At 39.2% G+C, this 25,990-nt stretch overlaps 1 protein-coding gene across 7 annotated transcripts in view; it reads left to right on the top strand.

The window, feature by feature from the left end:
• The first annotated feature begins 7,740 nt into the window (after positions 1–7,740).
• The window catches only part of UGGT2 (UDP-glucose glycoprotein glucosyltransferase 2), a 100,489-nt gene continuing 82,239 nt past the window's right edge, over positions 7,741–25,990 (top strand). For 6 of the 7 annotated variants that reach the window (XR_011138070.1, XR_011138080.1, XR_011138071.1 and 3 more), the window contains exons 1-5: positions 7,747–7,991; positions 9,626–9,708; positions 19,652–19,782; positions 20,943–21,055; positions 25,416–25,590. Coding sequence is in view for 3 of the 7 variants with exons in the window: in XM_068928822.1 (XP_068784923.1) it covers positions 7,834–7,991; positions 9,626–9,708; positions 19,652–19,782; positions 20,943–21,055; positions 25,416–25,590 (660 nt within the window). In the remaining 4 variants the exon portion in view is untranslated. Of the gene's footprint in view, positions 7,992–9,625; positions 9,709–19,651; positions 19,783–20,942; positions 21,056–25,415; positions 25,591–25,990 lie in introns of all 7 variants that reach the window. The other variant, XM_068928830.1, reaches the window with a different exon arrangement.

The raw sequence follows: 25,990 nt of genomic DNA on the forward strand, positions 1-25,990 counted from the left end.
ACTTTCTGCTTCTCTTTCATTTATGTGTAGCTGTTATTTTTTACATTGATTTTTAAAGCTGTCTTCACAATGGATTATAATTAGTTTTGTGTATAAATCATAAAAATTGAAAATTTTATATAACCAGATTAATTGAAAAGGACATAAAATATTAATTTGCGTTATTGAAAAGTCATACTTCTACGTTCCCTCTAAGAATATTAACTATAAATTATTGGAAGACATTGCTTTAGATGACTTGTCCCTAAGTATGCTTTTTCAAATTCAGGAACTGAGCTGAAATAAACCCTGCAAGACTAGAAACTATCTACTGGTTTGCTAGTAATGTTACCCAAGGGTATAAACATGAAAAGAGACATAGCAAAAGCTGAAAAGCAGCATTAGAATTTGTTTCACTAGAAACAAATCCATTACATTTCACATAATACAGCAGTATGGCATGTTTTGTATCCCCTTAGTTGTACAAAGCCTCAGTTAAAATAAATTATACATAGAGTCACAGAGTAATCTAGGCGGGAAGAGTGCACCGGAGGTCATCGTGGCCTACCTCCGCATAAAGCAGGACCAACTTCAAAGTTACATTAGGTTGCTCAGCATTGTGTCCAGTCAGGATTCACAGAGCCGCATGCAAGACAGGGTGTAATCCTAAACGTGGCACCCTCTGAAATGTTTGGCATCCTGGAGTCCTAGAGTCCAGGCAACAGTGAGTTACTGCAGAGGAAACTACCCTTCGAGAAGCACGTGCCTCCTTGCACGGCAGTAATTCCCAGCTCTGGCAGCTTGTAACTCAGCAGGAGCCGAGAGCTGCTGCTTCTCGCTACATCCCAGCATCTGCCTTCTGTAGAGGCCATTAGAAACGCAGCCTACACACAAAGCTGCACAACTGAAAACACAATTGCAATTCTGAACCAGTTCAGAAGATCTGATAGAAGGGTTTCTTCAAAGAAAAACAGCACTCATTTTTAAGTAAACTGGTTTCAATTAAACCGGTGTAGCTTCTGGAAAGGACCCCAAACAACAGTGGTACTGAAAATAGTATTACTCTGTATACTAATTTCTGATTTTATCCTTCATATGGGATGTAAGAAAACTACCTACGGAATTAGTGGCAGGTGAGTGATACTGAAGTAACGATGAAAGAAACTGGAATTGCCTGAAGATGTAGAGTGTCCCTCACTCTTTTCTAAGACCTAATTAACAGTGCGTGACATACGTAAGAAACCCCGATAATCAACAAGATACAGGCTTCTTACACTGAGATGTCGATATTTCCCAGTTTATAATATCCCTGCATCGATACTTGTATTTTGTTTCAGGTAATAATTCTATGCCATAGAATTGTTGGAAACATATATTGGATGAAATAGTTTCTGATGTGCCCATAAATTACAGCATATATTTTCTGAACCATCTCCGTGTTATATTTGTTTGTGTGTAATGTCTTCTAGACCCTCATAAAAAGCAGAAGAGGAAAGCAGTTTCAGTGTACAGACTTCAACTACAATAAGATTAATTGATTTATATCTCAGTTTACGGATACAGTGAGATGGAACACACACACCGGCCAGCCTGTGCGACCCCTGCGGGAATGTGAATGTCTTGAATGACAATTTTCAGCATATAAACTCCCTGCAATGTTACTAGGATTCGTGTCCTGTGTTCCTTTGCAGGAGGAGGCTCCATCCAGGAGTTATCTTTGTCTGCTTACTTTAATTGATCTCTATAGACAGTGGTGATGGTCCAGAAGAACACTTTCAATAAACGTCATATGTCATGATTCTGCAGTCCTCACTCATGTCAAAGGTAATTTGGTTGAGTGCACATGCAGCACTCATTCTCATGGCTGATTTTTCAGCTTAACTAATGTTTTCTTAGGTACCTTCCTGCCACAAGGATTCAGGACTCAGCTCACTGAGCTGACTAAAAGTCACTGATATTCTTCATTGTACAGGCATTTTCTCTTTAATTTTTCCACTTTGCATGTAGCAGTAGCATGTCGCAGTCAAATACTACTCCTTTGTTTTGGAAAATACTGCATTTTTTTCAGTAAATGCACCTGTATCTTCATAGCTGTAGTCTTTTTTTGATGCTGCTGCTGTTCTAGGTGGCCAGAATTGTCCCAAAGCACTTTATTGCATATATCGGCTTATGAAATAATGGAAGAACACTCAACTTCTTGAGTTATACCTTTTATGTATATATATTTTTTTTCTATCTGCTGAAGTTACAGTTTCCCAAACATTCACATGTGGCATACTACATTTAAAATATAAGCAAGTATTATTTCAATCAGCAGCAATGACGGTTTAATAGTCTTACAGTACATTTAAGCTAATTTTTGTATCACGTATATCACCTGTGTATCATTTTCAGACCAGATATCACCATTAAGAATTATTGGACTGGAGATGGTAAGTACAGTAGAAAGCATAACTTTTCAGGGCCCCTTTTAATAGGAGGTTAGTTTATTTAACAGGTTGAAAATCCATGTAACAACTGGAGTATTTGCATTAACTTTCCATTTTACCAGTTGTTCATACTATCTTTGCCCTAAACCTCAAAAAAATCAAAGTGAAGTAAAAACAAACATCCCTTCAGGTATTACAGCTCCTCCTGACTTTCTTACATCAGTTAGGAGTTAAGTCACTATACTTAGGCATGAGATGTGAGAAGAATTTCCCCTTGAACTGCATCATATGCCCAAGGTGAGCAAACCCACTCTTACACTGCTTCACTTTATTCTACCCGGTACATGGCCACTCTCTGTCCCACATTTGGAAGGGCTAAGAGCACATGCCAGCCTCTCAGATTCTGCTGGTGTGCCTGCTACTTCACCCAAGCATTCAGGTATTTTGTAGAATTCTATCTACCTTTACTGTCTAGGGTAAATATTAGGGTCCCATGGAGACCATTTGCCCCCCCATTGATTTATTTAGTATTAAAGGATTAGCTACCATTGCTGTGAGTTTGCCTGAAGGATGTCTGTTGTTATCTTTTCTTAAAAGCAGTTGAAGGACACAGTCCTGTATTCCTGTCAGATTTATTGATAAAGTTTAGACAAGCAGAAGTGGACTATTAAATGTTAAAAGTATATTGCTGTTTCTGAATGATAAAAATGGAAATATGGTAAGACATGTCCTAGAGATTACAAATTTACCCTGTGAAAAGGTTTCCACTGAGACTCCAATGACATACTACAGTACAGTATGTTTCACTGAACTCTCCCTTCTAGAATTCGGACACAAATTCACAAGTTACAATTAGGGAAAATAGGAAAAATGCTTGTTTTCAGCATCTGAGAACCTCATAGGTATCTGTAAGTAAGAGAATAATTATGAGTACCCCAGCTGATAACATCAAAAGTGCCAGCTCACGTTACATGACGAGTTTGATCCAGTAGTTGGATCAAACTAAGATTTGGTGTCGTCAGATCCAAAAAACCTGCTATGTTAAAGATACCAGTCCTACTGCTATTTGTATTTAGATGTCATTCATTGGCAGAGTTGTTTGTTCAGATTTGGCATGTTTTGAGCTAGCAGCGTCTGGAAGGCAATACAACCACACTGTCCTGTTGGCACAACAGTACAATGTGACATCACTAACGAACCAGAACTGGTGTATCCAAATGGAGCTGCATTCCCCCTTATGTCCAGATTAGAATATTATATTCCACTATGCAGTAAAGGCATGCCCAGAAATTCATAGCAAGTCAGCTGATAAGGCCCACGAAGTGTGTACTTTAAGCTCCTGAGCTAGGTCAATGTAAATAAGTTGTAATTTCTACTTTTGCTTTATAAAATAAAATGTTGCTTCAGATTCTTTTAAGATTAAAATAGTGTTTGAAAGATGCATACAGCACAAGAGCTGTTTACTGTCCTGCAGCTACAGTGTAGGCTTATCAAAGCAGCATAAATTCTGATTACAGAAGGATGCCACCGAACAGCAGCTGCGAACTGCTGAAGCCACGCTTACGCTACTTCTGTATCAATTTATTCTTTCACTTGTTCTTCCCTTCAAATCAAAATGAAAATTATAAAATATATTTTACATTATTACATAGCACTATTATACTGAGATATGCTAATTAAATAATCCAGCTTGGTCTTTTATTTTAGATGGAATGGATGAAAAGTGATTCAGTGCAGCATGCTTAACCTGCTCAGGGAAACATCTCAAACGCCCCTGTAGTGTTGATAATGATGTAAGACTGACATTGATGTGTTTTGAAGAAACAGGCATCCAATCTTACTATGAGATGAAAGGATGCCAGCGCTTACTGCTCAGGAGGCTGTCAATTAATAACTAGGTAACAGGTATATTTTTTGACTACTCTTCGTGATTTATGCTACCCCTGAGTTAGGGAGAATCTGAGCCTTGTAGTTAGAAGATCCTTTTTGATCTATAAAAAACCAAAGTTTTATTTTCAGCTAACTGAATATGCTGATGAAGCTCAACTTATTCCCACTTATTGCTACTACTTCTATTAGATATAGCTCACTATGATTTATACTATAAAATATTTGCATCTTTTCAAGAAGCCTTCATTAATCACTTCCTCTGCTCACACTGAAACAGCTATGATAATCAATTCTTATTTGCACAGCTGTGATATGAATAATTACAAAATTTTGCTGTAATTGTTTTTCTGTTCTGCTGAAAAACGGTTTCAGAGAACTAAGGGTATTTCTCACATATACATGAAATGTGCGTACAAGAATGTCTAAGTCTGGTATTTAGAATACTTACTAATACAACTCTGCTGTGGAAATGAAGATTAAGTCTGCTCTCCATCTTCTAGTTTGCATTCTGCTCAGAAGATTAAAATCTATCTTTGCCCAAATATTAAGAAATAGATTTTTGAAATGTGAATATTGGCTCTTTGTGCCTGGAATGCAGCTAAGGTATCAAAGAAAAGGAAAAATAGATTATAATGCAAAATCTTCTATAAGGAAGATGACACACTTTCTGTTGCTCTTCAGAAATACAGTGTTGCAATCAGAACTGCATCTAACCCAAACAGCAGAGCAGGCTGCCCTGAGTTGCTATGCAGGCTCCATCCTTGGAGGTTTACAAGATCCATGTTAGAAAAGGGAGCAAAGTAACAGCTCGAGCTGGGTGCCTCCAAAGAGGGACCCTGAACAAAGAAATTTTCGGGTAATTGTACTCCTTGCAGTCTTATTTCCCTGCCTGCTAGTGACAGTCTCTTCCAGTCTTCTTCACTGAGTCGGTGGTCTCTTTCCTTTTGATTGGTTCATGTCTACATCCCAGGACGGTTGCTATGTTCCTGCTTCATAGTGCCTTATCTTATCCGAAGGTTGACCTGTACCTCTGTCCATTGTGCTCTGTATCTTTGAGGGCTGGTTCTAGCTGGTTTTGCAGTCACATCCTCAGCAATGTCTCTCGAGCTCATTTACAATTCAGTCCTGTGGCCTGCAGGCTTCCCCTACTTCAGGCACTAGAGCTAAATTAGCTCCCTTTTCTAACAAGTGCAAGCTATTAAGAATTCACATGCAAGCAACCATCGCAGCCCCTTCAATAGCGATATAAAACACAATATAACACAGCAATTTTACATAGAAGAGCAGTTAACAGATTAGGACAAGATAGACGCATCCATCACCACAAATACATAGCATCTTATATGGACATTAAACATGCTTGGTATGTGCATATACACAGGAAACATGCACAGTAAATTTCAGTGTTGGTTGAAGACAGCAAAAAGCAACTCACTATTGTTTCCTTTAACCATTAAAGGATTGTTGTGTTTTTGATATATGGTCAATGCACAATAGCTATAATCTAAATACATTTTGTACAGAAAAATTTTACCATAAATTCTTCTAAGTCCATTCTATGTATTTTGAACTCTGCTGGGAAGTGATAGAAGTGACTTTTATCAGTTCATTGTATGCATTTTTACTTTCTATGGAAATAAAAGAATTAAGCTGCTCAGAAAGTACCTGAATAACGTAGTTTTTTTCCCATAGGCTGATGCTGAATTTTCCTGTTTTTAGTGACATTACACAGAAACCACTGGAAATTTTCTTGTGCTTTTAAAAATTTCCGTGGAGGTTTATGAAGTCTTCACTTATACGAGGTTACTTAAGTAAACTGCTTTACATTACAGTTCACATCACTGATGTGGCATAGTGATACCTGGAAACTATTTGAGGCATTGTAACAGCATAGCTTGATGGGAAGAAGTCAAGAAAAGTCAAATACAAGGGCCTCAGACTGACTTTCCATCTGAACAACCCTCAGGGATGCCTTTATTATAAGAAACTGCAGACCCAGCAGCACATACATACAAGCTTTTTGCTTTGTCGGAGTTTTTGCACCACAGTTTCAGAATACCTGGCAAATGGATGCCTTCCATTTCTATACATGATGTTACATTATTTTGACTACTTCTGAGCACTGACAAAACAAACTATACAATCCACAGCCAACTTCCTAAAGACAAGTACTCTAACTAGCTACTGCCATCCACGCAGGAGTTTTAAACTGTTGAGAGGTGATTGTTCACAAGGTAAATTAGGGTGCACACAGCAGTATGATTTTCTAGATTGCATCCTCATGGTCCATGTTTCACAAGTGAGGTTTTGGAAAAGGCAATACTCCATATCTTTATTATAAGTGGAGAATTCCTCCTCCAATAAACAATTAGTCAGAACTGCTCCATATTCACATCACACAGTCCTGCTCCAGAAGCACCTACACCAGTGGTCCTAGCTTCGCTATACAGGTAAGGGAAGAAAAGAGGAAGAGAGCAGAGCAATTTTGTAGAGGAAATACAGTTGTGAGATTTGAAAAGTACATTAAAAAAAGTTTCAAGAGACCGTAAGTCTGAAAATCATGAAATAAGTTTAAAGATGGAGGCATGGCTCAAACAATTGTATTTCACTATTTTCCAGAGAGGCTGCTGTTTATTTAAAGTAAAATTATGTTGGTAGGAAACAGAAAAACATCTTGAAATAGAAAATTATTTGGAAGACTTTTGCTTTTGGTGGGGGGGGGGGGGAACCTTAAGTGCTTCCCTCTTCCTCCACCCATTTCTATGCAAAGTTTCACATCCTTAAGTCAGTTCGTAGCTATTGTTTTTAGCCTGGAGAGGGATGAGAGGGACCAAGGGACATTCAGGGCTAAGCATAGGCAAAGCCGTTTGGAGGCTTTGGGAGTATTATGGAAATCAGAGCACTCCTTTAGGCTCTGGAAAAACTCCACAGGGCTCCCGGGACCAAAGCAGTAAAAACACGCTCCCAGACAACTAGAAGCAGCTCCACAACCCCTTCCCCCCCCAGCTACAAGCAGTACTAGCACCGTCGATAAAAGTACTTCTCAAACAGATCACCCTCCCCTAAGGGAGCAGCAGAACCCCAAAAGGGAGAACTTAAAGGTGCCTCAGGCAGCAAACACGCTTATAAACCGACCCGTGATTAAAACCACGGCAGGAAGAGGCGGTCGCGACCCCCCACAACGCCTAGCCGCGCGTCTGCAGCCGTTAGCCCCGCCCCTGCGCTTGCGCAGGAGCGCCAGGCGCACGCGGACTCAACGACCGCTCGCTCCCTCACGAGCGGCCGGCGCGCGCACACCCCTCCCAGGGCGCCGCGTGTCACCCCGGGCGAGCCGTGGCTGGGCCCGCTATCTATTTGGCGTCAGCCGCCGGTTGGTCTCCGGAGCGGCCAATAGCTGGCTAGAGAAGGCACGGCCAAGCCAATGGGAGCAAGGCACGGGCTCGGGGGGCGGGGCTGGCGCGTGCACGCCGAGGCGGCGGCGGCCGAGGTAGCGGCGCGCGGGGGTGACTCTTGCTTTCGCCGGCCGCTCCTCTTCATGGCGGTGCCGCTGCCGCCGCTGTTGCTTGCCGCCCTCCTCCTCGCTCTCCTGTGCGCGCAGCCGTGCCTGGGCGGCAGCGCACCAGCCTCCTCCCAGGCCGTGACGGCCCGGCTGGCGGCGAAGTGGCCGGCGACCCCGCTTCTGCTGGAGGCGAGGTGCGTGCGTGCAGCCTCCTCCCCCGCGGCCTCCCTCAACTGCCGCGCGGGGCCGTTAGGACGGGGAAGGGCAGCGGCGGCGGCACCGCCACCCCCTGCTGCTGACAGGGGGGACAGGAGGAGTATGAGGAAGGGATGGCTCCTTTCTGCCTCTCGCTGCGCGGGTTGAGGTGGAAACCGGGCCGAGGGGCACGAAGAGGCGGTGTAATCTGTGTGAGCGAGCTGCCCTCTGGCCGCCCAGCGGGTCCTTCCTGCTCCTCGGCCCTGTGCCAGGGTTTTGGCCCCTGCTGCCTCCTCCCGGGGTGCTGCCCTGCGTCCCCTGCCTGCCCCTTTCTGCCTCTTCGGGGCGAGCCAGTTTGGGTTGGAGGAGGGCTGGCGAGCAAGGGAGGGCGGGGAAGGTGATCTGTGTGCGTGGGGGGGGGAGGGGGTTGCATTTCGCTTCTCTCCTCCTTCCACTGAATGTGTTTCTGCCTAAGTACTCCTTAGGTACCAGGCGTCATTTGTTTTTTCCCTTTGTTTATAAAATGGCTATAGTATGGACCAGCTGTCCCGTATTTGAAATATACCGCTTAAATTATTTTGAATTTATTTATCCTACTTAAACGTTTTGCAGGCTAGGCTGAGGAGGCACAACGAGCCAACCTACAGGAATCCTATCCAGCACTGATTAACAGTGCCTCTTTCTCTCACCCCAGTTAATATACTTTCCCTCATGAATGAAGTAATGACGTATGAGTCAGTAAAGATGTGCAGCTGTAGTAGTAAAACGTCTCTTGAAAAGGATACTGTTAACTTGTAATCATAATCAAAACATATAGTGAAAGTGGCTTCTATTATTATGCATGTTCTTGGCTCTTCTGCCGGTTTGGTTAAATTTTTGTTTTTTAATTCAACATTATTTGCTGCTGAAGAACTGCAATGAATGGGAGAACTGAAAGCTCCTGCAATCAAAGGACTGGAAAACTTTCAAAGTAAAGATTAGAGAACAATATAGTCATACTAGCAAGTAGATCTTTTTGACAGATGGGGAGGGGAAAGTGATACTGCATTAATAACAACACAATTGAAAAGTGCTACCGGTAAACTGAAAAACAATATTTGGAAAAAAAAAAAAAGGCAAAACTTAACCTAATCTGTAATGTTTGTAATGATGAACCCATCTTTGAAAGTGTTCCAGAGATTGAGGACCCCCCCCTGCATATCTAAGGAGTCACTGTCATTCATAGAATTGTGTATTTTAATTAAAAATTATAACCTGAAAAAGTTTATGTTCTTATTTGTGTATGTAGTTGCTAATTAAAGAAAGTTTGTATGCTTAATTGGTTTTATATATAACTGTATATTGGTATACATGTGGAAAAATAAAATGAAAAATTACTTGTATTTATCTGAGTATCAGAGGGTAGTCTGCTTGCTTTACAGCTCTGATTACTGAATTCACACTGGTAATATCTTGTTCTAAATTTCTTTTAATTTAACCAAAATGTATTTTACCAGTATTCAGCGTTCAGCAGAGATGTTAGATGGTAATTGAATACTTGGTTACTGCTGTTTCTCTTTAAACAATTGAAGATTTTTACTGTGGTACATGTTTGGACAATTCTGTGGACAATTAATTTTTATTTCTTAAACAGTGAATTTGTTGCAGAAGATGGTAATGAGAAATTTTGGCAGTTCTTGGAAACTGTACGAGAATTAACAATTTATAAGCAAGGAGGTAAGTTAATAAAAAGCATGCTAGTTTTAATCTATTATCTTATACTATATGTGACTTTTTAAAGTCAAGCTAACACATTAGTTAGTTCCAGTCAGCTAAAGCCTAACTGTTCCACGACTGCTTGCTTGGTACATTTCTTTCAGAAAGTTTCAGCATATTTCCTGTGGAGTTTCTCTCTGTAGAGGAATTTTAAAAGCGAGGAAGTCAAGATGGGCTGAACTGCTATTACAGGATGAAATAGGAATGTGAAGATTAAAGCTACATACCTTCTTTCGTGATTCAGCAGGAGTTTATGCAATATTCAGGCTTGATGTTTTCTGCCAGAAGGATCTTTGTGTAGGAGAGAATCCAGAAAAAATTACCACAAATAACTAAAAGGAATGGTATGAAAATGAGAATGCTAGCTAAAGAAAAAAAGTGAGGAGTAGCATCAAAAAAAGGTTTCATATGTCTAGGTGACGTAAAGACTGTTTTTAGCAGCCATGCTGGTGTCTCAGAATAAGTGTTCATCACCATCAAAATAGCATAAAACCTTGCATGATTAGACAACTACATATTAAGACTTGGTAGAAGTTTGGAAAGAAAAACAAAGCATAAAATCCAGCAAACTAAACATGAAATTATGATGGACCACCCCAGAAAATATTTTGGCTGTTAGTTTACTGAAGTTATAATAATAACGAACAATTTGCAAGCCTGCTAGACTCTCCAACAGTTTGGTTGATGTTTGACCTATTTGGTAAGTCAATAGATGGGCAGGGTGAAGAAAGAGCTGCAAAACAAGGTAAGGCTGTTTCATTTGCTCTTCACTTCAGAATAGCACAGTTGCTTAGGGCTGGGCGCGAGTAGTGTTTTCAGCTGACCTATCCCTAGAAGAGGCTTTAAACAAACTGGATGTTAACACTGTCAGGATCCTATTATGTTCATCCTAAAGTTTTAAAGGAATTTAGATGTGAGCATGTTCAGCTGCTAACATGCATGCAGCATATATGTACAATCAGCTTTGGAACCAGAGGAAAAGGCTATGGCAGGTGTGATTCTCGTCATTAAAAGCACTTAAGGGATGATTCTAGGAACTACAAACCAGTAGATCTTAAGTGAGATTAATTACATAAGATTACATAAATCAATAGGCATGTGCATACATGTAATGCAGTTGATGATAGTATACTTTGAAGTATCCTTTCCTGTGTCAATAACTTAATATAAAATATGGGAAACAGTAAACAAATACGTAGAACGAGTGAAAAAGGCCCTCAAAAGTGGCTGTTGAGCTATTTCAGCTGCTCGTAAAAGGAGATGAATAGTGTTGGAGGGGGAGAGCTAGCAGTTGGTCGTCAAGAGTTGACAAGCTGTAGAAGGACCATGCAGGACATGGCAGGAATGAATCTGTTAATGCACAGAATCTCTGCTGTTATGCATGGAGATGTTATGAAAAAGCCGATTTCTACAAACCCAGTTATGACTTTGAGTAAATACAAGTCAAGAGAGAAATTGTGGTGTCCCTGTGGATAACTTGTTAAACTATTATTTCAGTGCTCAGCAGTGCCCCCCCTCCCCCCCCCCCAAAAAAATAGACTTAAGGAATTATTGCGAAATGAACAAGAGAACAATGTGGTAAATGATACCCTTTTGCAGCTTATAATTCTGGGATGCACTTTTGAGCTGTGTAAAGCATGGTGTTCTAGTTCTGTCTCCCTGCCCTTTTCACCTTTCCCTTTATTTTTTTAGGAAGGATATCGTAGAAGAAGATGTACAAAAAACTGTATGATAATGGTTTCAGGGTAGTAATTAGAGAAGTAAAAACACTTCTGTGAGCTAATGAAAACTGGGGATGGTCTGAGATCATAAACATAAACAAAACAAAGCAGAGAGAATCACTGAGAATAGGAGGCCCAGCTGGTGAACGGCTCTTCTGAGCCGTTTCATGTACGGGTGTGAGAATGCGTAAAGCAGAAACAGGCCCCAGAGCCTTACTAGTGACTGGCTACTGGTGGCATTGGTCAGGGGTCAGTACTGTGGCCATTGCTGTTTGATGTTTCACCGCTGGGTGGTAGCATGGATTGCATCCTCCACAAGGTTCTGAAAGACACAAGACTAGGGGGAGAAGTTGAGATGCTGGTTGGTGGGGCTGCCATTAGAGGGACCTTGGCAGGAGGCTTGAGAAATGGGCTGACAAACATCAGGAAGTTCGAAAAGTGTGCCTGCAGACTCCTGCACGTGGACCAGAATAACCTCAGCAACAGTATGCGTTGAATACTGAGCCTCTAGAAAGCGGTTTTGGAGAAACAGCTTTGGGCATCCCGGTCAACAATGAGTTGTAGTGCACTCTTGTACCTATAAGGCCAAACACATACTGGGCTGCCCTGGCAAGAGTGTAGCCAGCAAGTCAAGAAAAGTGATTATTCCCTTGTATTTGGCGCTTGAGACCGCATCTGGAGCGTGAAGCCCAGTTTAGGGCTCCCTATTACAAGAAAAACTGACATATGGGGGATTGCCACAGTGGCTCGGGTACTGGAGCATATGACTTAGGACAGGCAGAGAGAATTAGATTTCTTCAGCCTGAAGAAGAGAAGGAAAAGGGGAGATCTTTTGTCTTCAGCTGCCTAATGAAGAAGGTGGAGCCAGGCTTTTCTTGAGTGTGCAGACTAATAGGACAAAAGGCAATGTGCACAAGTTGCAACAAGGAAATTTTGATAAGCTAATAGGAAAAATGTTTTTGCCATGGGAGCAGTAAACACTGGAGCAGGTTCCCCAGGTAGGCTGTGGAATCTCCATCCTTGGAGATACCTAAAACTCTGCTGCACAAGGCCCTACGCAGCCTGATCTAGCATTGAAATTAAAACCACTCTGAGTGAAAGGTTGAAACAGATGACCTCCAGAAGTCCCTTTCAACTTAAACCATTCATAGAATAAAAAAGTAATTTAGGTGTAGCTGATCTTGCCTTGAGACAAGACTGGTGAATTAGATGATCTACCAGGACTTTTTAATCAGCACTGTCTTCTCTGCTTACTGGGACCAACTTCCCAAGGAATTTGAAACGTCAGTAACCGTTACTCTTAGTGACACAGACGTCTGTTAAAATTTGCTGCTAGTTACGTACTTTGCTTACTTTACCTGGATAAAATCAGTGTGTCTGAGGATTTATATATTACCAGCAGGGTGATCTGCATGGTCTATCTTGCTAGTAAAGAATTAGAAAGATGCTGGTAGCAGGGAAGTTTGTGAATGTGATTAAATGTTACTTTAACTGTATTAAACAATTGGTATATATATTTTATTTATCATTAAGGTCAGCAAACTCCTGTACTTATAATGCAGGAGAACTTCAAGTTCTGGCACTAAGTATGGCTCTCCTAGAATTCAGTTCCTAGCTGAGGTAGTATTACACAAACAAACCAATGTTCTTTATGAATGAGATGGGAAGGAATGATTCAATTTTACAGAAAAAGTAGGTGGTTATTTGATAACAAAATCGCATCAGTGTTGACTATTTGAACTTAAGGAGGTTGACTTCATACTGAAGTCAACATACTAAGTGTGAAATAGAAATATTACAGGCATTAAATGTATCTAGCAATAGTTAAGCTGCTTTAGTACAGAAGTCTGCATTAGGCCTCTAAAATGAAATGGTCAGCTAGAGTAGAGTATTAGTACTGAGACACTGCAGTGGCACAGTTACTGAGAGGTGTGCAGTAGCATACCCCTGAGGAGAAACTGATTCTTTGGATGTCATATAGCAGTCTCTGCCTTAGCCTGTTATATGTTAAGAGACATTGATATAGAAGAAAGTTCATGATATACTAAGGCTGAAGCAACAGTCTTTAATCTGCTTGAGCAGATTAAAGCAGCTAGCTTAAAAAGGGTTAGCTGGGGGTAAGTTAGCTGGGATGACTGACTTTTCAGTTGTGCACTGGGAGATGTGGAGAGTAAATAGGATGAATAATGCGGAAATAAAAACACTGCTCTTTTTAAATACAAAAATTATCCTAGCAGGTAAAGTAGTATTAGCTTTGGAGCTGGATTCCTAGAAGACTTGGGTGGTAGATTTTTACTTCAGCCTACTATTGATTATTTCAGAAGAGTCATGAGATACTAAGAGAAGCTAAGAAGCTTCTCTGTGTTTGAAAAATCAAACATAGTAGCTGTTTTCTTTTTTTTTTTTTTTTTTAAATCATCCCCTGGGTGATTTCAAATCTGTTCGATATAAGCTCTTAAAATGTGTTATTTTGAAATCAGAATAATCAAATCAGCAGCAGTTAATTTGCTCATTTCAGATAGTGAGCCGTAGCAAATTCGATCTATTAATGGTCTTTTCATGATACAAGTTTTACAGGGATTTGATAGGAGTGATGTATGTGGAATTTGGTGAAGTGTTTAGAAGGGTGAAGTCTTTGACCGCTTGTCATAAAATTTTATTTAATATGAACTCAGATCAACTTGGGAATGGTTGAGATCACGTGCTCTGAAAGGGTTTGAAAAGGGTAGTAATGAGATACACTATAATAAATTAGAGTGAGGTCTTCAAACAGCATGGACAACATTGTGCATTTCTAATTAATATGCAGCATATTGCTCCCAGGCTTGCTGCGGATTTGGTGGTGTAGGTGATCTTGTTTTAGTCTGCTTGTATGTTATAAAGAAACCAAAGCTGTAAAAATTTTATATGAAAAATCAGTGCAAGTACAGAACACTAAAGTTGCACTTTAAACTTGCTGCTGTTTTTACATCTCTAAAGGTTAATTTAGGAATACAGAGTGAAAGTAGGTAGCCAATTCCCTGGTGACAACTAATAACTGAGCATTTACTGTCTTCCTAAGTGGTTCAATTTATGTTTGCCTCTTAAATAAAATAAAATAAATTTAAAAAACCACAGATGTATTAGTGGGGAAATCATTTTCTGTGAAAAAATTATAGCACAGTATATAACATATAAACAACAATGATGCAAGTTATTTACTGTAGGTTTAGAAGACTACTCAGCACATACTATATTAGATGAGAATTATTCACAACTAAATTTCAAAACTAAATTAGATATGTATTTATTATGCAAATGTCAACCTTACAAATTCAAGAGGAAATAATACATCCACAAGCATTGCACTTTTTCTGTAATGAGCATGTAATAAAACAAGGCATTTCATCTGTACTGATGTCTTGCTTGGATGTCTTGGGGATTTGACTGGCCAGTGGTTGCTTGAACTGCTGTTTTCTGATTTGCTTGTTATAGTGCAATGGAGTCTTTGGCTGCAAAATGTAGGCTTTAAGATTTTTATATTTGTATCATAGACCGTTGGACAGATTATTCCTTGGGCAGAAGAGCTAATAAAGCCTTTTTTTTTTTCTTTCTTTCTCCTATGCATATATAACCAATGTCCTGTGGCTAAAGTCCTGTCCTGTGGCTGTTGCTCCCATAAAAGTGGAAGCACTGGCCTGATTTGTCAGTCTTTGAAACGCTCTCATCACGCCGATCTCTAATTCCCTAACTGATGTGTAGTTGTAGGTATACGCGTATATTCAGTTTGAACGTTCCCCATAGTCTCCATCCGTGAAAACAATAACTGTTACCACCCCATGCTCTTCCCACTTGATCACATCCCTTATATTTACTCTCTCTGCCTCCTGTGCATCAGTATTCCAGTTTTTCTTCAGGGCACCTGCATATATTCAGATTAATTTTGTATTGTGTGTGTTCACTGGAATGGAATCTGAGGAGCAGTGATAAATACCTTTCCTTTTGTGTCTGTCCTAGTCGTCGTCTTTAAATATTTTAATACAGCTGTGATGTGAGCCACAACTCTAGATTGTGGACACTAAATTTATGCTTAAATATGAGTCTGCTTCTTAGCTAGCTATTTCAGGTATTGTAGTCAATGGAAATCTAGTAAATTCAGCCACAGTTTAGACAGCTATTCCTCTGACAAATTTAGGCATCTTCTTTAGCGTGACTTAAAGCTTTTCAGGTTCTATTGGCTGTTAGACTATAATCTCTATTGGCTAGAATGGAAGTTTACAGATACCTAGCTCATGTATGCATGTGTGTAGATGTCTGAAATCTGGCACTAAATGGTGTCTCCTTTATTTATTTCTTAATCAACTCTGTTAATGAGTTTAGTGATAATGTGCTATCATGCAGAGTTTTATGACCAGAAGCAGCTGTTTATCTTTAGTTCTCTGCAACATCCTAAACATTGTTACTACTTCTGCTCTTTGGCATTGAGCGCATTGTTCAAAAGTGCCTGGAGGGCAAGCAGTTATCAAGTTTCAAGGAACAAATACTACATTAAAATAATTTTAAAGACTGAAACTGTAGTTCTGTATGTAGCAAACTTAAGTGTTCTTGGGTGAGATGGATCATTTGGCATTTGATGTGGATCAGTTTATCTTGCTGAAGTTTGAAGTAGTACAGTCACTCTGAATGAAGCTAGCAGTGTTAGTATAAGTTGTAGTAGTAGAAATGGATGCATGATTTGATAAATGTAGTCTTGTTGATATGCTATGCAATTATTTTTGAAGCCACATTAAAAATACTCTTTATTATTTTACTTTACCTATTAAAATCATCATTGCCTTAATCATTCTCCAGACAAAAAAAAAAACTACCTCTTTTTTATGCAGCTGTGGAAGCACAGTTGGAATTTGTAAGCCAAAATGTGTAGAGACCTGTGAGAGTATTTTATTAAGGTAGTACCTTCAGAACTGTATATTTAATAACTCTTCATTGTGTCCAGGAGAATGTTATTTGGAGCTGAGTTGAGAGAGATAAAATTGCAGATGGAATTTTCATTTTTATGGAAATAATATGGAGAAAATAGGAAAATAAGGTTGAAAGACATTTCAGTCCGGAGGTATTTGCTACTTCCAAAATGTTTGACATTCACTGCCTGGAACTTGTGAAGCCAAGTCTATTTAATTTCAGTTCTGCCAGGGCTATGGGTAGTTGTAGAAAACAAAGAAGAAATGATTTTTGTTCTGAGAATTTAACGTTAGACAGTAGTGAACCTATACAATTTATGGGAAGGCAACTTCCTGGAACTGTAGAGTATGCCCTTTGGTAATCTTCGATTTTTTTTCTAGTGAATTACAGCAAGCTCAGCCTTTATAAATAGTGCATTTTAAGGAGGAGGAAGGACAGAAAGGAGACTCTAGAGATGTTAAGAACAAGAGAAGATAAGAAGTTGTAAAGAGGAAAGTGAGAGGCTAGGAAGTTCTTAATTATGTGAATTACATGCAAAGAGCATTGCCAGTGGTAGGGCAAACAGAAGAAAAGGTACTTAGTAAACCAGTTTGGATACTGTGATACTAGAAAGATACTTTTAAAAAAATTCAAAAATCAGAAGAATTCAGTGAAATAAAAAGTAAAGTGACCTAAAAGGTGTGAGATACTGATTTATTAGTAGCGTTTATTAGTAGAGTTTAGAGATTAAATTACTTGCTAAAATAAAGAGGACAAGAGATGTGAATTGTCAATACTCAACAATACTTCAGAAAGGAAACAAGGTAAGAAGGAAATTGTTTAGCCTGGTCTGTGCAATATAGATAATACTAATGAAATGGTACAAAGAAAATTCAGGGTACTACAAAAACTGTAGTAAAAATTATTATAATCCTTCTCTTGAATGGGAAGAATGAAAGGCTAGCTTTTCTCTGTAGAGTAAAAGATGTTTTCCAGTGTTTTGACATCAGTGTTGAATGCTCAGTAGTAACCAAACACATTTATTCTCCAAGTTTTTTTTATCTTCAATTTTTGAGGTGATTTTTTTTAACTCATTTTAAGAGATCTTTTTCATGAGAATGTGCTAAGCTCTAAGGTTTATTTACACGCAGAGTGGGTGCGGTTAAGTGATAGTTCCACAGTTATGGCCTGTATGACCATTGTATGTGGTCTAGTGTTTTGCTGGGTCCTAGGCTATGGTAAGGAAAAGCTGTTTTGATTGCTGCAGTCACCGTTTTGATACTAGTACTTCTGAGATCTACTGCAGCTGAGACAGGTAAAACTTGATGGGTAAAAATCATGTGAGATGATTTTCACACTATGTAAAAGTCTGGACTATCAGCACATGAAGTGTGTCCAAAACACTTTGGACTGCTAGAGGGTTTACCGCGGGAATGCCCATTCCGTTTTGTCAGCAGCAAGAGCACCTTTAAAGTAAGGTGTTGACCTGAAAACACAGGCAAGTTCAGGCTGGTCAGCTACAGTGGTTCCTTCCCTCAACTATCTTCCCCTTTGCTGCAAGTTTTCACCTTAGCAGGAGAATACTTGAATTACGTACAGAGAAGGACCTAAATCGCTGCAGTTTATGGGTAGTATCTGTTAATGTAACTAAAATCCATGCTGACTACTTAGATGTGCTGGCTACTTAGATCACAGAATCACACAGTGGTTGAGGTTGGAAGGGACCTCTGGAGATCATCTAGTCCAACCCCCCTGCTCAAGCAGCGTCCTCTAGAGCACATTGCACAGGACCCTGTCCAGATGGCTTTTGAATATCTCCAAGGAAGGAGACTCCACCACCTCTCTGGGCAACCTGCGCCAGGGCTCTGTCACCCTCACCTGTGTAAAGAAGTTTTTCCTCATGTTCAGATGGAACTTCCTGTGCTTCAGTTTGTGCCCGTCGCCTCTTGTCCTGTCCCTGGGCACCACGGAGAAGAGCCTGGCCCCATCCTCTTGACACCCTCCCTTCAGATACTTGTACACGTTGGTGAGATTGCCTCTCAGTCTTCTTTTCTCCAGGCTGAACAGGCCCAGCTCTCGCAGTCTTTCTTCACAGGAGAGATGCTCCAGTCCCCTCGTCATCTTTGGAGCCCTCTGCTGGACTCTTTCCAGTAGTGCCATGTCTCTCTTGTCCTGGGGAGCCCAGAATTGGACACAGTACTCCAGGTGGGGCCTCAGATGTGGCCTCACCATGTGCTGGGCCATAAATTATCAATTCAGAACTGCTTCCTATGTGCTTCAGCTGTTCCTCCTGGAAGAGGGGTGGAGCAGAATATTTGATACATTAACAGCTTTGAGTCCCTAACTTTAGTTCATTTGTGTTCAAGAATATCATATGCAGCTGCATGTTAGAAGGTGTATAGCCTCAATCAAAATTGTGGTAAATATTATTCATTAAATGCATTAAACGGGTACAGGTCTGTTTTACAACTTGGTAGAATAGTATTGCACCGTCTTCTAATTAGGCTTCGTTGCCTCACAGTCCAAAGAAACTGTGAGAATAGTCACTTGAATATTCAACTGGAAGAAGAATTGGAGGTTACTTACTCCCAACCAAAGTTCTTTATTATCACCTCTGTCATTCCCAGTCCCCATCCACCTTTCTTTCTTGGAGTCTTGGACTCTTCCTACTTGGAGCCCTAATTCTGGCCTGCAGAAGGTGTTATATGGGTATTCCTTATACCCACTTCCTTATGGGTATTATAAGGTATTCCTTTAGGAAGAAATAGGATATGTAAGAGTAGCCCAAATAATGTTGCCATTAGAATGTTTTTACGTAATTGGCGTGGTTAGAGCGTCCCAAGACTAAATGTGAAGGAATCATCTTAAAAATAATGCTGGTTGAAGGTAAATAACCTTCAACATTTGCATTAAAAGCCTAGCATAAGCTTGAAAAATAAAAATTAATGAATAAACTATATTCAGGACTCTCAGTGTGGCTCTGCAGGGAGGCATTATTGTCTTGAGTGTGTTTTTTTCTGTTGCTGAAAGTGATTTAGGTGTTAATGAACGCTATTGTATTCATTTTTGATGCTTTTGTGTTACATCTACATTGGGCTTTTAGATTTGGTAGTAGAGGGAACAACTGACTGTATACAAAACCTTCGAACTGCCTATCAGTACTAATATAATATTTGCTTATTATGTAGCATAGGTAGATATGCTGCATCATCTGTGGCTAAATACAAGAAGTTTGTATTTTGGGTTTTTTTTTTTTTTAACAGATTCAGAGCATTCTTATTACAATTTAATCTTGAAGAAAGCCGGACAATTTTTATCCAACTTGCAGATCAACCTATTGAAGTTTGCACTTTCCATAAGGGCACACTCTCCTACTGTTCAGATGTTTCAACAGGTGTGTATATTATCTGATATATTTGGTATGTAATTTTATGTTGAATTTTGGGTTCCGATTAAATAACTTTCATTATTACAGTTCAGTAAAATATATGCAGACATTACTTGGAATCAAAGCTGATCAGTATTGTAAAAGGTATAGCATGATGTTTTATTACCTGTCTTTATTAAGTGTGAAGAACAAAATATTCGTGTTTAATTGTATGGATAGCTTTATTTTCAGGGTAGGTTTTTTGCAATTCTTTCTTAAAACTCAGGTTTATTTTTTTGCATTGCTTTACATATCCTTATGGGAATTCAGACATTCCCAAAGTATGAAATTTCCTGTAGCTTCAAAGCAGTTAATTTGTTACTTAGTGGAGTTCTCATCATTCACGTTATTCTGATATTTCTGAAGATAGAAGATAGAATAGCAGTAGCGAAGCAGGTATTGAACCTGCTTTGCTACTGATGAAAAACTGGGAGGACATAAATGCACTGTCCTTCTAGCCTAAAGCTGCTTTTCCTTTTAGCAACGCAGCCTTCAAGACAAAGAGAGAAATCTGTTTTTGACTGAGGTCCTAAGCTTTGAGAGAGTTTGTTTTTTTGCGAGTGTTCCCTGGTGGAATATGGTCATCTCTAAATGAAATCTTCTCATTTTTATTCTCCTTCTGCTTGTGAGCACACAGTCATTGCTATGCTTAAGAAAAAGAGGTGAAACATCGTAGTCAAAACTTTACCTGGGAATGGCTGAACAGTATTTAAAAAATCAACGAGGAGAGAAAGAATCAAAAAATGATGCGAGTTATTTGGAGTTTATTGGTTAGCAATCATATCTTTGTACTTCAGTGTGATTGCTGATAGCAACAAAAATCTCTTGGAGTTCATTCTGTGATTTCAGCTTTTGGAGGAGATTTCTCAGCCTCGTCTACAAAATGTTAATGGACTTGCACTTTCTGGAACACGACTGCATTTGATAGGCTACAGCTCACTAAAGCTTGTAAGGTCACAATCTTTCCATCTTTTCCATTACTTTTTTCACATATACCCAATTTTGAATGGGCTTAATTAGAAACACAACTCAGTGGCAGCTCTTGAGTTATTTTAATCAAAGGAACGTGTGTTTAAGTGGAACTGCAATCAGAGCAGTCTGGTTGAGTGTAATTGTTGAAATATTAGATTGCAGCTGATGAACCTCCACCAGAAGGCTGCAGTGCATTTGTGGTTATCCATGGGAAGCACACCTGTAAGACTAATGAAATAAAAAAGCTTCTGAAGAAGGCTACTAAGAGGTAAGCATGATGAACTATTTTAAGAGAAAAGTAGATAGTATTTCGAACTTGTACTTTCTACATAGCTCAGTCTTACCAAACCTTTTTTGTTTCATATTTAAGGTTCTCCCCTTTTAAATTGTGTTATTTTGAAAGAGTTACTTCTGGTTTTAATATATTTTAAACATTGTTATGACAATTCATCAATTATGAATCAAAATAACATTTAAAAATAAAATCATACTGCTTTTCTCCCCTAACCACATGCATAATTTTACCTTTTATTCTTTTTTTTTTTTTTTTTGTATGGAGTAGTCAAGTTTAACTTACAGTGCACTTCCTGTACCAGCTCACCACCTCATGCCTCTGACACAGTACTACTTCTGACGGTACTTTCTATATAATCAATGCCACTATATTTGAGCATTTCTGGACTGTAAGGTCTCGAACAGGAGTGGGAGAGGAGTCTACCTCCCTGGCATAACCTTTTCTCAGCCTATGCTAGACTATGCATACTATCAAGACTGCAAGTTTTGTCCTTTGGAAACTAGCATCAGTCCAGAATGAATTTGGGCCACAAAACAAAGCCCAACAAATTACAAAGTGCTTATCTAAAAATGATGAAAAAGGAAAATATTTAACCTGTATAAAAAGAGAATTTGTATAATTTTTGTAAAGACCTATATGTAGCTTTTTTCATTCTTTTTCCTGCAGTCAGTGTCATCATAATATGCACTAGTGTTTGTACCCTCAATTACTTTGTGAAGTTTTGTAGAGCAGAGAGATGCTTTAAGAGGACGTATTTTCTGCATTCTGCTTTCTATAAAATATAAACTGGAGGGAGAAAAAGAAAGAAGAATTGTAAATCTGTCTATTTGGTGACTGTTGCTTCCAGAAACAATTTTATATTCTACATGTGCTCTTTATATTTTCTAAGGCTATTGACAAAATTACAACCTACTAAATCATTGTCTTATTCAATATCCAAGGTTTTGCAAAAACACTTCAATGTCTGGTCTGCAGTATGCTATTTTTAACTATTATCTCCAGCCTAAGAAGTTTCTCTTACTTTCTTAGGATTTATACCACATTTTGGCTTTTAGAGCAATGTTGAATTCTTCTGGACGTGTATTAAGGCATCTTGAGACCTTACTGTTTTACCATGATGTCTGACTATACTGCTCTTCTAAAGCAGTAACTGCTCCTTTAAAGTGGATTCAGCACATTCCCATTGCTGGAGATATCATCCCCAAATTTACCTGGTTCTAGAAAGCCAGCATACTAAACAATAGTATTCTGAAGTGCTCACAAATGAGAAAGTTAGAGTACTAGGAATCATGAGATTAACTTTAAAACCCATAGCAAAACCAAAGCTTTTTTTATTGGATTGGTTTTGTATTTTGGATGGCTTTGTGGTCCAGCTTCATGAAAACCCTCAGAGCTGCAGGGGCAAAATCTTGCTAAGCTCCCTTTCCTTCCTCCCAGCCCATATAGTTGAAACACTCAAATACTCGACTTACAGTTTCTGAAGCTAGATGTGAAGAAAAAAAATCCCCTTCCAGTAATGGACAGAGGGTGCCAGGTGCCATCTTGCTGTTGATTTCTTTCAACCAGTCATATGCATTAGGACATTCTTTTTCTCTGTGACTTTTACAAAAGGTGATCTTTCTGGGTTTTTTTCTTTTTTGATGTGTCCTGCTTCCTTTTTTATTTCAAACTATTCTCCTTTTTGTTTTTTTGTTCTTTTTTTTTGCCTTCTCTCTGTCATAAGTCTGTCAACTATACCAATAGGCTTTGTGTCCTTAAGTTCCCCTTATTGGATGGGGACACTAAAAAATATTATGATTTTAGGGATCGTTGTTTCAAATGTGACTGGAAGACAGAGAAGAGGCTGAACCTCAGATCCGGGAGATCCTGAGCACTTCAGTTCTTCATTAATGGCCAGTCATGATTGTTCCATCCAATTAAAGGAAAAAAAGTCTTCTCAAAGCATGGCTCTGCTTTGAAGCCTAGGGATGAGTTCTTTGTGAGGCGCTCACGAGCAATGCTACTTCAGCTCTGTCTTCCGCTTAAGAGAGATACATAGAGCCCAGATGGATAAGGTGGGCATGTCTCAAGGTTTTGCGTCATCCGATCCTCTATGTAGCAGTTACCATGATTTGGTCGTTTGTGCTTTCAGTCGTGTTGCAGTGGACTTCATGTCTCTAATTGTAAGTACCTTGTACGGAGGTGCAGTGGGCTGCTGAAGTGCTCTGGACATTTCAAAGGAAGAGCCTCAGTGGTAAAATGGTTGAGACTGTATACATTGAGCACAACACTAAGATTTCTGGGGCTTGTACTGCCCAGAGCAGGCAGCAGCAGCATCTTATATGATGGAGGTCACGTTTTGTGCAAAACAATTAGTGCCTTCAGAGGTTTGTCAGTAGACTTATCATCTGCTCTCTTCTGTCCCTAACTTTCCTCCTTCATCTCCTTTTGGCAATTATCTAGCCAAGCAGATAGTTGCCTGTACTACCATACTAACCAATTAATGGGTACTGGACTAAACATCCATGTGTTAAGGTTTTATCTATTTTGCTTGCCCAGCTGTGGTTCCTTCCCTTTCCGGCAGCCTGAAGAGAAGAAATTAATTGGACTTTAGCTGTAAGGGCAGAAGAATCAGTTCCTCCTCACTACTATTTGATGTCAAAAAGAAACAGAAAAGGGTGGCTCATCTTAGGTTTACGAGGGCTGACGCTAATTCTCAAATTTGAGGTTGTTATGATAGCCTTATGCACTGTTATTTCACTGCAACACAGAGGAGTTTGGCATACATCTCTTAGCTTTCAGAATGTGTGCTTTCGCATTGCAGTCTGTCCTTATCACTGAAACCATCTTAAGTTGTTAGTGAAGTTTTTGGCCATTATTGGTATGAAATACTTTCCTTGAGAGTGTCAGTATTCAGGAAAGTCGTAACAGCAATTGATACCACCTTTTGAGAACAGGAGTCATTCTTCTCATATGCGTAGATGACTATTTCGGAAAAAGGAAGATCCCTTGATTTAGGTTGTCAGCTCTCTGTAGATGACTGTGGGAGTTTTTGTTTCTCTGGAATATGAGAATGAAGTTGCAGAAGTCATTCCAGATGTAGGCTTTCATCAGGGCAAATATGGATCTGGTCTTGCCCAGAGCTTACTCATTCAAGAGTTGTTGCAGACTCCCTGATGACACCTACTTTGTCTACCCTGTCCTCTGATGACAGTGAGAAAGCTTGCCTGATATTTTTGCAGCAGGTGGCTGCATGCACCAAAGATAATTTTCAAACCAGGCCCTTCCTCGTGTCATGCCTATCTTACAAATACAGTCTCTGCATACCTATCAAGCTTACATAGGATGTTGATGTTAAGGTCCTGAGCAACCTAAAGTATTATAAACTGGCTGTGCTTTGAGTGAGGGATTGGAGTGCACGATCTTCACAGTTCTCTTTCGATTTAAATTTTTCTGTGATTCTGTGATTTTATATTGAAGATAGTCTTGAGACTTGCATCACGGAAACTGTAGGTTGTAGAGTTCTGCTCATACCTTTGCCATATGATCTTTAAACTAGCATCTAGCTACAGTATATACATTTCTGCAGTGTGTGTTAGATTAGAATTTCTCAACTTGTCCTGGAGAAGTTTGAAGGGAGGTTACTGGTCTTTCAAGTGTGACTATGCAAAGGCCATTTTGAAAAAGAAACATACTTATTGAGGATTAGCACCTTATCCATATCACCTCCTGCTTTTTCCTCTTTCCTAGGGTTTTATTCAAAGCATGTTTGCTGTTACCTAAGAATTTATTGCAGATGTAGAAAGCGTAACTTTTCTGTGGCCTTGAATGAAGAGGATAAGTAGGCAATCAAAATTAACCAAATTAGCTAAATTAACAGAGCTTGATGGTGTCGGAGGAGCAGAACCCCGTTAGTTTTCATGTGTGTTGGCAGCTTTCTCAAACTTCAGTGAATACTCACTCCTCTGCTACTGTGTTACTCACTGATTGCTCTGTGCTCTAATAGTTATAGTGCATCACATTGAATTAAAAGGTTCTAGCTGTAACAGACTACACAAAGTCTCAAAGCTCTCTGCTTTTTATTTTTGCTGTTTGTGTTGTGATTTGAAAAAATATATTAAAATTATTTATAGTTGATGCTAATTTTTCAGATTTTTAGTATTTAATTTGACAATTGGTGTTGCAAGATCTTTTGTGAGCAATCACGACAATTTTGTGATGATTATAACATGGCTTGTATACTTTTAGCATCTAAATCTTTAATAGTTTTCCAATTATGAAGTAGAAAAAATGCCACTGTTTTTATTTCATTTCTGAATATATAAATATCACAATTATTTGTTTTTAAAACCAGACCCAGGCCGTATCTTTTTAAGGGAGACCATAAGTTCCCAGCTCTCAGAGAGAATGGTCCAGTGGTTGTTCTTTATGCAGAAATGGGTACAAAAGACTTTGTTAAATTCCACAAGATTTTATCTGAAAAGGCGCAAAAGGAGGAAATTGTTTATGTTCTCCGACATTATGTTCAGGTATGCAATTCAAATTGATATTGATTCAGTAACCTGCTAGTATTGTATCTTTATTTTTCCTGCTTTTTGACAAAATACTTCTTCTCCATTTATTTTTGTGTTTGCCTCAGTCATGTGTAATACATATTCCAATTTTAAAACATTCAGATGAGATGAATCACCTAATACAAACTTTGAAGCTGTGAAAGAAATGATAACGTGTCACGTATTGCTTTCAAATTTTAAGTTACCTCTAATGCCATTGCTTTTTCATTTTACTTAAATTAAAACTAAGGATTATCTAAAAAATGCTTGTAGCTACATAGCTTTTATTATTTATATTGATGTGACAGTGCCACTTTTAGTTCAGAAAAATTGGTAAGGGCTCAAGGAAATACCTCAGTTAAGAATGTAACCACAA

This window comes from Struthio camelus, chromosome 1 (assembly GCF_040807025.1).
Source record: "Struthio camelus isolate bStrCam1 chromosome 1, bStrCam1.hap1, whole genome shotgun sequence".
Lineage (NCBI taxonomy): Eukaryota > Metazoa > Chordata > Aves > Struthioniformes > Struthionidae > Struthio > Struthio camelus.